We start from the raw sequence: 12,970 nt of genomic DNA, 5'->3' as shown, positions 1-12,970 counted from the left end.
TCAATAAATATGTTATATTAATTCATTCAGCAAATATACATGGGCTTCAGAAAGTTTATGGACAATAGAATTCAAAGGTAATGGGGATTTTTTTCAATAACTTTTTGCAGCCCCCACATGTATAATAATCCTCTATCATGTATTAGGAATCCTGCTAGAGAATTGTAGGATAAAGCACTGGACCTCAAGGTCAGTTTGAACCACAAGGTCGGCAGTTCAAACTTACCAGCCGCTCCTCGGAAACCCTATACAGGGTTACTATGAGTCGGAACAGACTAGCCGGCACTTATCAACGTGATGTGTTAAACAATGTTCTAGGAAATGGGGCTATAATCGATACACATATAGAGTTTATAGAAATAAATATATAACATATTAGTTATTTTGAGATGGTATAAAAGGCGCCCCAGTGGTACAGTTAAGCAATTGAATGCTAACCAAAAGGTTGGCAGTTTGAACCTACTAACTGCTCCAATGGAAAAAGATGTGTCAGTCTGTTTCCTTAAAGATTTATAGCCTTGGAAATCCTATGGGGAAATTCGGTCTAAAGTGTCATTATGAATCAGACCTCACAGGCAATGGGTTTTTTGGGTTGAGATACTTTATTTCTTTCCATTGTTGAGGGTCATAAATGAAGACTCTCCAGTTTAAATGACAATAGTCCATATATGACAGCTCCAACTCATAAGCTCTTGTATTTGAATCATTTCTATTGACTGCACGGGCTGGGACAATACATTCTACATGTCAAGGAATATTCTTAGCCCTGTGCTATGCTTGACTTCAGGATTATGGTGATAAAGACATCGACTTCTAACAAATCGTTAAGCTCAGACTTCCGGAACTCAGAAGTAATAGCTTGTGGTACCTTTCCTTATGATTAAACATATAATAATGATTATGATAATAATAAAAGAAACATCCATACTCTTCAAAGGCAAAATGGTTTCTGTAGTTTGGAAACTCTGACTTGTTTATTTTATTAATCATGTCACCTTTATGAATCTACCTTGAACACAAGAACTGCAACTACAGGTTACTTAAAGAACAACCAGGAGTTTCAGACATTATTCTTCACTTCACAGATCCTCTTCAATTCATAGGCAAATGTGTTTGGGAATCACTCAGCCAACCAGTTAACAACTGCTTCATATAAGATATGTTGTTGTTAAGTGCTATCAAGTCGGTTCCGACACATAGTGACCCTGTGTAGGGTTTCTGAGGAGCCGCTGGTGAGTTTGAACAATTGACCTTGTGGTTCGAACTGACCTTGCAGGTCAGAACGGGACTGCAAGGTCGGTGGTTCAAACCCACCAGTTGCTCCTTGGAAACCCTTTACGGAGTCATTATGGGTTGGAACCGACACTTAACAACATATACATATGTCCTTGAAGAAGTCCTTGAAGGGCTGCTTTCAGGGGACCAGAAGGTGAAAGTCCCATGGATCAAGATCAGGACTATAGGAAGGATGCTTGTACAACTCAAAACCAGGTTTTTGCAGAGTGTCAAGAATGTGGGCAAATGTGTGTGGATATGCATTGTCATGCAAGATCACAAAGTCCTTGGATAGCAGTCCTCTTGGTTTAATCCTAAATTTAGACTTCAGCAATTTAGTGAGCATGCTACTGTAAGGAGCACTGTTGATTGTTGAACTTTTTCCTGACAGTGTTCCAATACTGGCCCTTGAGAATCCCAGAAACTGTAAGCAACAATTTTCCAGCTGATGGTTGATTTTTAAACTTTTTCTTAGTTTACCTTTTAATTTTTCTTGGTTGGTGAATGAGGATGTTTCCATTCCATACTCTGCCATTTACTCTCAGGCTCATAGTGGATGAATCCATGCCTTGTCACCAGCAAGGATTTTTTTAAAAGAAACTTTTATCTTTCTTCGAGTATTGGTCCAAATTTTGTTTGCAGATCTCCAAATGCTTCTGTTTCTGCTCCTCCTTGAGTTGTTTCGATTCCCATCTCGCACAAACTTGTCAAAATCCAAGTCCGTCATAGATTATTTCACAGGCAGGGCCATGGCTGATTTGCCACATAATTCACTGTCACATGTCTATTGGACAGAATCATTTTAGATATAAATATATGAAATCACCCAAAAGATAAAATGGAAGTCATGGTCAGTACCATCAGGCTAATCTAAATTACATGAAATTCAGTCTGTCATCAAGCTTTAAGGGGATTCAGAGATCATGAGGGAAGAACAAACCAGAGGGAGCTTTAATGGTATGAGGGGTTTTGGAATGCCTTCGCAATATGACCTAGGAATGGGCAGTACCAAGCCCTAAGGTAGAACATTTTGATTCTTTGTGCCTTCTACTAGCCCATTAGCACAACAGAAAAAAATACCCTCCACTTTGAAGGCTCTTATAAAAAGGAATCAATCAGTGATTGCCCAGGACGGGGAAGAAGGTCTTGGGAGAGGATAAGAGTGCTGCTACCTAGGAAGGAAAAATGGAATGACCACTGGATGTATCCAGATTTATGGCTTGGGTTTAATAGCGCTTGACCCAAGTTTAGCTTTTCCACTGTTCTGCATAGCTCAATAAGAACAATTTAAATAGACTATTCCCAGCAATGATGAATGAAAAACAATTTCTGTTTGAAGTGTTTGTGGGGACTTCAAAAAGTTTGTGGGGGGGAGGGGGGGCAAAAAAAGAGAATCTCTTTACTTTTAATTCCATTTTCCCATAAACTTTTTGAAGCCCCCTACTAATTCTGAAAATACCGTGCATATTTTTGCTAGGACAAGTGTGTTTGAGAGGAGTCAAGTAGTGCCTGAGTTAAAAATTTTTATTTATTTATTTTGTTTTTAGCTTCCATAACGTTGACCGAATGGCGAAGAGAATAGGAGAGGTAGAGGTGTGGGAGTCTGGGTAATAAAGATGAATGATCTTGCAGTAAATGTCTGATAGAGCACTTAATGAGACTAAAGGACAACAATAAAGGATGGAAGACAGAAGAAAGGTATATTTAAAAAATTCAGACACACTAAACAGGGGCAAGCAATTAAGGAGGCGCTAAACCAAGCAGTGTAACTTAGGCAATTAGTGCTAGGTCACTGGCCGTATGATAAACAGGGTATCCAAATCAATGCAGCACACCTTGGCAAGTTTATTTCTCACATTTGGTTGGGTGCCATAGCAAATGCCAATGCAGTAATTTTGCCCTATACAGTCTGTTCTTCATTTACATCATGAGTTCTACTACGGGCAGAGACTAGCTCAAAGGGACAGCTTCAGCTCCCTCAATGATCAAGTAGGCCATCATTTTGCTAAGGGCTCCTCCCTAACTAAAACATGAGAGAAAAATACAAGGCAGTCTTTCTTAAGAGTAGAAAAGAAAGTTCATAATTCCTATGACTACCTTATAACAAAAAGTCGCTTAAAAAGATGAAAAATTTTCAACTTCTTATTGTAGTACTACAACCACAAATCCCCATTAAAAAAGAAAAAAAGTCTGTGTTTGGGGTCGGGGCGGGGGGAGGACTAATAGGGAGAAAACAATACAAAAACCACGAGTGAAAAACTGTTCTTGAAAACTTTGTCGAATTTTAACAGTTTTCTCTTGGTTAAATTGGTACAGCAACATTATAAAATGACTATTAGGATTCATTGTGCACAACATAAAGTGCTGAAATGTCAGCCGACTATACAGCAAAAAGTAATGGGTTCTGAACCCCTGTTAGTCAAAAATGATTTTGTTTCAAATTAGAAATTGATTTTTTTTGGACACCAGCCCTTTCCAGGCTTCCAGCCTCTGTAGCTGGGGCCAGGAGAGATTAACCTCCACCACAGCAAGGGCTGGCCTGATGGCACCTTTCCCAAAGTGCCTTTTCAATTGCTGCTTTGTGATGTTGTTGTGGTCTTAACCAATAACACAAGTTATTTGTCCCTTTGCTATTACACTATATTTTTCTCCTTTTGCCATTTTATTTTAGTGCTGACACACAACATAAATTTGTTGACAAGTTAACAGAAGACTCTGTTAAGCCTTGCATTGTAACCACCAAACTACGCTGACTGATTTTCCACTCTCCAAAGTGCAATGACTAAGGATAGAGGAAGCCGAAGTTAGGGTTGTTTCCCTCTGAAGGATTATTAACAAAGAAGGTAAGATATTTATCTCACAGTAGGCCTCCTTGGTTTCATTTTTGTTTTTTGAAGCAAAGTCTAAAAAGAAGTTTCTGAGTTGTTCTAAAAAATGGAGGTCTGTGGAAGTTTTGCTTTGGTTCAAATTGTGGATAGTCTCCCTTCTGAAGTTTAATTAGACCTCTTTTCAGTGATCTGTAAGAGAATTGACAATTTCTAAACTCAACATAATGAAAACCAAAAACAAGGGACAAACGTGAAGAAGGAAGACCTGCAAGATCGTCTCACAAAGCACCTCTCCGTTCTCAACTACTACACGTGGGAGTAGCTACATTAGACAGGCTCCAGCATGTTAGCTGCTTATTATACAGGTAGAAAGATGCTAGCTCAGTGGAAAAAGAAGGCAAAAAGAAATCAAGGTTAATGGTAGGGAGCAGGAAAGAAAGATAGCTGGGAAAGAAGAGGAACTGGCCAAAATGGCTCAGAAACCCGTTTAGGTCCTTGGTTTCCTATGCTTCTCTTCTGTACAGTGAAGCTCAGACATACTCTATTCCTTCCCTGAAGGACACCAGCATAGATTAAGCCAACAGGCACTCTGGGAACAACTGGACGCACAATTAAATTTGATTGCTTCCTTCAACACTTCACACAACTATCTATAATTGATTTCTTTTAAAATATCCATGGCATATAAAATGGGAAGTTATTCTATAGCCTGTTAGGGAGTATCTGCCTAAGACTTATGAGGTTTTGTTTTATCCACAATGTGGAGGTACTCGTGGCCTCTGCTCAATCCTCCCCCATGTTTCCTGTGATTTAACTGTAGATGCTGGGGTTTACTTTCCCAGGAGAAATTTACATTCCATTTCCTGTCCTTTTTACTCACTATGAACATGATTTTGTGTCTATGACCATACTGTGGCTGAATAAAATTACTATACTCTGCTGCTTACACAAAGAAGGACAAAGTTTCTCATAGCAATATTCTAAGAGAAATGCAGGTGCAATTTCCTGATCTAGTAGACGTGTTACTTGTGGCCCTGTAGGCACATGCCACTTTTGTAACATATTTAACTCTTCATCAGGGTTGTAGGAAATCATCTGGAGTCCACTGGCCAGCAGCCACCATCAGCTAGCTGCCGAGAAGAGCTTCTCATTTTGTTCCCACATCTTACCTCTTTGGGGTCTACACGTATCCTTCCTTCGACATGTCCATAGGGCATCATCATCCATCTCTGACTGAAATCCAACTGTTTTCTTCCCCTTCCTATTCTCTCCACTGCTCATGGATTCTTGGAACTTTTTGATAGATGGTGATGTCCCAATCAGCCAGCCATCACGTTTTGACTTCAATACACTGAAAAGGACAAACACGAATGAGCTGTAGAGAGCAGGAATGAAGATAAAGATCACACAAAGGAGTTAAAATTCAGCGTGCACTGAAATGCAATGCATTGCATGGAGCACTTTCATTGTCTGATTTTTTTATGAAGGTAAAATTTAAATAATTTACTGAAGGTCTACAGTGTGTCCTGCCACAGCAATTGTGGAAAAGAAATGGTGTTTATCTGCACAAAGCTTCTATCTGGAGTTGGGGAGAAGAGACTCAGACCAAGAAACTGCTAAAAGAGTCACAGAGTAAGATTAAGAGCCAGAAGATATGTATACATTTAAAAGTATGCTGAATTTTCCATTATGGATTAAAATATCAACAATTTACCTAGAAATGCATTTGTGTTTCTCGTTTTCAATTTTTGTCAACCCAGAGTATATAAGAAATCGTGCATCTGAAAGAAGTAGATTCTGTTATCACATAGTTTTATTATAATGTCAACAAGGTAAGTATGGCGTAAAAGGCATTTTAACAAAAATGAGCACTTGTACACATGCTTTTTTTCTCTCCCTACCAAAACTCCCTCTTGGTAATCCTCCATCTTACTAAAGGATTTGGTTGTAATTTCCCTGAAATAAAGATGACTACATAATAAAAATGTTTTTTCTTTCTTCACTTGCATTTATTTGTGTCTCATCCTCTCAATGTCTCTGAAGAAAATTACACCTTTGATTCGTACACTTGATACCATCTTGATTCATGCCCTCTGAGACTCTGACCTGTCATTTATATCCTTTTCTTATAATTCAATCTCCTCTTGATTGGATTCTCTCCCTAGGATTATAAACAATATCAGACTTGCCATTAAAAATCAATGCCCAAAACTCTTTGCTTAATTGGAAAGGCATAATGATACCCCAAGTCAGGGAGGGCATGGGAAGACGAGTATTTTCCTGCATTGCTGGAGAAGCTGCAAATGGGAATAGCCTTCTTGTGTAAGACTCGTCAACACTCATCTAAAATAAAAATGTATCGACCTTCCTAACAATTCTGCCTCCACGAATTTATCCTTCAGAAGAACATGAATAACAGCATAAGAATAGTTGTAAAAGGATGGTTACTGCAGAATTATTTGTAATACTGAAAAAGCGAAGACAGATATCATTCAATAGGAGAATGGGAAAATAAACTATGATACATCTATCACACGGAATACTATTCAGCCATTGAAAAGAATGAAGTAGAATTTTCTATACTAATATGAAGAAAATTTATGACATGCTATTAACTTTTTAAAAAGCAGTTTGCAGTAATAGAATGTATAATGCAGTCTAATTTTTGAAAAACAAACAAAACTAAACAGAAATACTTTGAAAGTTCTTGATGGATGAACACTAAACCAGAGAGCTAACGTGGAAATACGGTGAAGAGAAGATTTTTATATTTTATTTTAATTTTTAATTCACATACATTTAAATGTCTTAATTTCATGCAATGGTATACTTTTTTTTTTTTTTTAACAATTAAAAACAAAAGCCTTCACTATTTCTCTTACACTATTATTCCCTTTCTCCTCCCTTCTCTGCCAAACTTCTAGAAAAAAGCTAGTTTTTAAAGAACAAATCTAATAGCTTTTTTCTCTTTTCAAGTCTTCCTAGGTCGCTTCACTGTAATGGACTCTTTGCTTGAAGCTTTCTTCCCCTGGCTTCCTATATACCATCATGCCTGCTTTCCTAGTATTAGGAGGCTCTACTGAGATTCTTTTGCAGGAGTTCTTCTACTTCCTCTTAAAGGAAAAATTTCTAGAAGATCCTGTCCTTTTCCACCTTCCCTTCTCCTTCAGCACTTCCCATATGTCAGTAACTCTTGCCACAGTTCTGTATAAATTCCTCTCACTCACAGTGGTCTTCAAATCTGCTGATCTGATCAGGCAGCTGCAGTGAAGGGAGATCTCATGCTGCCCAAACCAACTCGTACAAATAGACTGCATGCATTTGATTTTTTGAAACTTTATCTTGAAATTAGTTCCTCTTTCTGTTTCCATTCTCTATTAATGATATCATCATCCTCCAAGTCAGTTGTCTTAACAACTTTTGCTTTCCTTAATCCTATTAAATTAATGGCAAAATAAATCATTCAGCTATAATATTAACCAGAAATTTATTGAGTAAATATTCAATATGAGGCTGGGGTGTGATTGGGAAACAAATATTTATTGAGTACTTGATATATGCTAGTTGTCATGAGTCAGAATAATATGGTTTACTTTGCTGGGAATGACAAATTGAAGAGAAACGGTATCACATTCATCATTAAAAAGATCATTTCAAGATCTATCTTGAAGTACAATGCTGTCTGTGATAGGATAATAGCTATACATCTACAAAAAAGACCAGTTAATACCACTATTATTCAAATTTACTCACCAACAACTAAAGCCAATGATGAGGAAATTGAAGAATTCTACCAACTTCTTCAGTCTGAAATTGATCAAACATGGAACCAAGACGCATTGAGAATTACTAGTAATTGGAAGTAAAAGTTGGAAACAAAAGGAAGAACAGGGATTTGGAAAATATGGTCTTGGTGACAAACAAAGCTGGAGATCACATGCTGCAATCTTGCAAGACCAATGATTTATTCACTGTAAATATCTGTTTTCAATAACACAAACAGTGTGGCCTTCCCTAAATGAAATACACAGGAATCAAATTGACTACATGTGTGTAAGGAGCTGATGGAGAAACTCAATATCGTTACTCAAAACAAGGTCAGCTGCCAACTGTAAACAGACTATCAATTCCTGATACACACGTTCAGCTGAAGTTGAAGGAAATTAAAGAACGCTCATGAGGACCAAAATATGAACCTGGTATAGTCTGCCTGAGTTTAGAGACTATGTAAAGAAAAGATCTGATGCATTGACCACTAATGACGGAAGGTCAGGAGAGTTGTAGGATGGCACAACGAACATCATACATGTTGAAAGCAAAAGGTCATTCAAAAGACAGGGAAAAAAGAAAAAAAAAGTGGATGTCAAAAGAGATGCTCAAATTTATTGTTGAGTGTAGACTAGCTAAAGCTAAAGGAAAAAATTATTAAGTATAAGAGATGATCAGAAAGTTTCAAAGAGAAGCTCTAGAAGACAAAGTGAAGGCTAATAATGAAATGTATAAAGACTTAGAGTTAGAAAACCAAAAGGGAAGAAAAGGCTCAGCATTTCTAAACCTGGAAGAACTGAAGAAAAACTGAATCCTTGAGTTGTCCAACACTGAAGGAGTCTATGGGAAGCATCAAAAAAAAAAAAAAAAGATAAGGAATACAGAGTCTGTACTAAAAAGAATTTGTTCAGCCAGTTCAAGAGTTAGCATATGATCAAGAACCAATGATACTGAAGAAAAAAGTCCAAGCTGCACTGATGGCATTGGTGAAAAACAAGGCTTCAGGAATTGTTGGAATACCAATTGAGATGTTTCAACAAATGGATACAAAACTAGAAGCACTCACTTGTATATGTCAAGACATTCTGAAGACAGCTACCTGGCCAAGTGATTAGAAGAGATCCATATCTGTGCCCATTGCACAGAAAGGTGATCCAATAGAGTACAGAAATCACTGAACAGTATCATTAAAATCACATGCAAGTAAAATTGTGCTAAATAAAAGTTCAACAGTGGTTGCAGCAGCACATTGGCAGGGAGCTGCCAGAAATTCAAGCCAGATGAAGAGAATGTGGAATGAGGTCTATTGTTGCTGGTGTCAAATGGATAAAAACAGAATACCTGAAAGGTGTTTATTTGTGTTTTGTTGACTATGCAAAGGCATTTGACTGTGTGGGTCATAACAAACTATGCATAACATTGCTACAAATAGGAATTCTAGAATGCTTGGTTGCGCTCATGCGGAACCTGGACATACAACAAGAATGTAAACCTGAATGGCTTAAAATCAGGAAAATTGTGTGCCAGGGTTTTTTTCCCCACCATACTTATTCACTCTGTATGCTGAGCAAATAATCTAAGAAACTAGACTATATGAAGAAAAACAGCCTCAGGATTAGAGGAAGGCTCCTTAACAACCTGTTGTATGCAAATACACAACCTAGTTTGCTTGAAGCAAAGAGAATTTGAAGTTATTTTCTGATGAAGATCAAAGAATACAGTCTTCAGTATGGATTATACTTCAAATTTAAAACACACACACACAAACCCTCACAAATGGACCAACATACAATATCATGATAAATGAAGAAAAGATTGAAGTTGTCAAAGATTTCAATTTACTGTTCATTGAAGCAGCAGTCAAGAAATAAAATGACATATTGCATTGGGCAAATCTGCTGTTAAAAGACCTTTTTAAAGTGTTTACTCTAAAGAGTAAAGACAACACTTTGAGGATTAAGGTGCACCTGACCCAAGCCATATTTTCAATCACCTCATATACTAGCAAAAGTTGGATAATGAATCAATAAGGCCAAAGAATTGAAAACCATTTGGATTATGGTGTTAGTAAAGAATTGTGAACGCACCATGAACTGCCAGAAAAACAAACCTATCAGTCCTGCAAGTAGTACAGCTAGATGCCCCTTAGAAGAAAGGATGGTGAGGCATTCATCTCTTGTACTTTGGATATGTTATCTGGAGGGGCTAGTCTCTGAAAAGCCCATTATTCATGGTAAAGAGGAGGGTCAGCAAAAAAGAGGAAGAACCCAGATAAAATGGATTGTTACAGTGGCTGCAACAATGAACTCAAACATAACAATGGTTGTAAGGATGGCACAGGACCAGGTGGGATTCTGTTCTGTTGTGCGTAGGGTCACTATGACTTGGAACCAACTCAACGGCACCTAATAATAACAACATACTAGATATGGGGAAAAATTAATCTTAATCCCTACTTTACATAGGAGTCCTGGTGTGGCGCTGTGGCTTAATGTGCCAGACTGCAAAGCCGTTTGAACTGCAAGGTCAGTGGTTCAGACTCACCAGCTGTTCCTCAGAAACCCTATACAGGGCTGCTATGGGTTGGAACTGACTCAATGGCACTTAACAACAAAAACTTTACATTATACACAATAATTAATTTGATCATTGGGTATTGGAATTTGAGTGGGATGAGAAGGGCATCCACAGAGGGGCAGTTTTGGCTCCCAGAATTAGATCTTGAGCAAGATGAGGAGGGCTTCCAGCATGGGAAACTCCAGTCTGGACTTGGTGTAGGATGCTGGAGGTTGAGCAGAATGAGGGAGGGTATCCACATGGAAGTTGTTCCTACCCAGAGTCTGGGCCTTGAGAGGGATGAGAAGGGGTAAGCCAGTTGGGGCTATGTAAGGAGAGGGCTCCTACAGAGATGTGTTGGCCAAAGCAACTTAGTGCAGTGTGCATTTGCTGGGGAGGAGGACAGGAATGATGGATTACAACAGATGGATAGGATAATGGGATATAGTTTCCGTACTATTATTGAATTTGGAATCAAGTAACTAACAATATCAAGGGAAATGACAATTATCTTTTTCAGTTGGAGAAATAAATGGAATGGGAGAAACCCTAAAATTAACCCTGTGGTTTGAAATGAGAATTGGAGATACTAGTGTAAATTCATGGTTTTCCTTATAGATAGATCATATATATATATATCTGGAGCTCTGGTAGCGTAGTGGTTACGAATCGGGCTACTAACCTCAATCAAGGTTGACAGTTAGAAACTACCAGCTGTTCCATGGGAGAAAGATGAGGCTTTCTGCTCCTATAAAGATTTGCAGTCTCGGAAACCCTGTACAGGGTCACTATGAGACTAGAACCAACTCTACGGTACTTAACAACAACAACAACAACAACATATTTACATACATTCTCTTGCCCTGTGCACTGTGGAAATTGGGAGTAAGGACAATCCAGTTACCTTTTTCCATTCAAAGGCACCAGGTCTTCTTGAACAAATGTATTCTTCTATTCTTCTAAATCAAAGATTTATTACTCTCCCCATTATTAAGTACTGACGAGTCAGTTCTGACCCACAGCAACTCTGTATAGAAACAGAGTGGCTAGTGAGTTTGAACTGCTGAACTTGCAGTTGAAACAGACCTTGTAGTCAAGTGCTTATTCTAGAGCACCATAGGAATCCACTCTCTTTCTCTAGATATATGTAAATATATATTGTGCTTGATCTTATAGGCAAGGAAGAGTCATTGAAGGACTCTACGAAGATTATTATATATACAGTGGGGGTTATGGTAGTGTGCCGTGGAGTCAGTTCTGACTCATAGCGACTCTGTATACGGTTTCAGAGGCTGTAAATTGCTATGGCTTGGAATCAACTCAATGGCATTTAACGACAATGACAGGGAGCATTTAATAAGGGAAAAAGTGAAGAGAAAAAAAAAAATAATGTCATCTGAAGCCAATGAATTGAGTTTGTGTAAGTAGGTGGCACCCAATCCATCATTTTTTTTTTTCTTTTGAAGTTTTATTGTTGTTGTTGTTAAGTGCCGTCGAGTCGAGACGATTCTGACCCATAGCGACCCTGTAGGCTTTCCGAAGAGCAGCTGGTGAGCTTGAACCGCCAACCTTGAAGTTCAAACGGCTTTACAGTCTGGCACATTAACCCACAGCGCCAAATATAACAAAATACTCGCCATTTCACCCATCTTTACAATTGGCGGTGGTGGTGGTGTGCCTCGGAGTCAGTTTTGACTAATAGCAACCCTGTGTAGAGTTTCCAAGGTTGTAAATCTGTACAGGAGCGGAAAGCCTCACCTGTCTCTCGAGGAATAGCTAGTAGTTTTGTTTTTTTTTTTAAATAAGTTATTGTGAGGTTTACATGGAAGAGTATCAGTATTACATTCAGCCTATTGTATTTCATTTCATTGATTACAATCCCCTCCATGCATCATCAAATAACCAAAGGGTACACCCCACAGGGCTCTCCCTCCCTGAGTTTAGTATCCCCAGCAGCTCCATCTGTCCACATCGTTGTCTCTGTCTCCATCCCTGGCATCACTGTCTCTCTGGGTAGGGTCCCGCTCTCCGCTCTTCTCACTTGATGGTCCCAGGGACCTCTGCTCCTGGCTGCAAAATTAGTAACTCCCCTCCTTTTGTCAAAAAACATCTACCTCTACATTTTCGACCCTCACAGTCAGTCCTGAAGGCAATTATTCACTGTTGTACCACAAAAGTCATATCCCCATTTTCTTTCGCCAGCCCGGTCCCAACAAATTGGAAATCATTCAGTGGAGATTCTACCTTCCCCTACCCTGTCTGGAACTAGGCTCCCTCTTGAAAGCTTGTAAGCCATTCACTTCTTGCCTTTATAGGCCCCCACAATTCTGGGTAGCCAATGTCTAAGTTGCCCATCCCTAACAACCCTGTGTACCGAGGGGGTGGAAGTGATCCTTGCTGTAAAGATTTGTTCCCTTTTTTGAGCTATTACATCCATAAGCATAGGTAAAGTTCATCAAATTGTAGCAGGTTACAACCCCCCACCCCCACGCCCCTTCTTTCTTCTTCTAGTTGAGTTCTGATCATCCAGCCGTTGAAGACAG

The 12,970-nt window shown here is 38.8% G+C and overlaps 1 protein-coding gene across 1 annotated transcript in view; it reads right to left on the bottom strand.

The window, feature by feature from the left end:
* KIAA1328 (KIAA1328 ortholog) overlaps nucleotides 1-12,970 on the bottom strand; it is a 344,940-nt gene that overhangs the window by 78,203 nt on the left and 253,767 nt on the right. The window contains exon 8 of the mRNA XM_006835083.1: nucleotides 5,273-5,454. Within this exon, the coding sequence (XP_006835146.1) occupies nucleotides 5,273-5,454 (182 nt within the window). The remainder of the gene's footprint in view (nucleotides 1-5,272; nucleotides 5,455-12,970) is intronic.

Source organism: Chrysochloris asiatica, unplaced genomic scaffold (genome assembly GCF_000296735.1).
Source record: "Chrysochloris asiatica unplaced genomic scaffold, ChrAsi1.0 scaffold00015, whole genome shotgun sequence".
Taxonomy (NCBI): domain Eukaryota; kingdom Metazoa; phylum Chordata; class Mammalia; order Afrosoricida; family Chrysochloridae; genus Chrysochloris; species Chrysochloris asiatica.
This window is presented reverse-complemented; position numbering and strand designations above follow the sequence as displayed.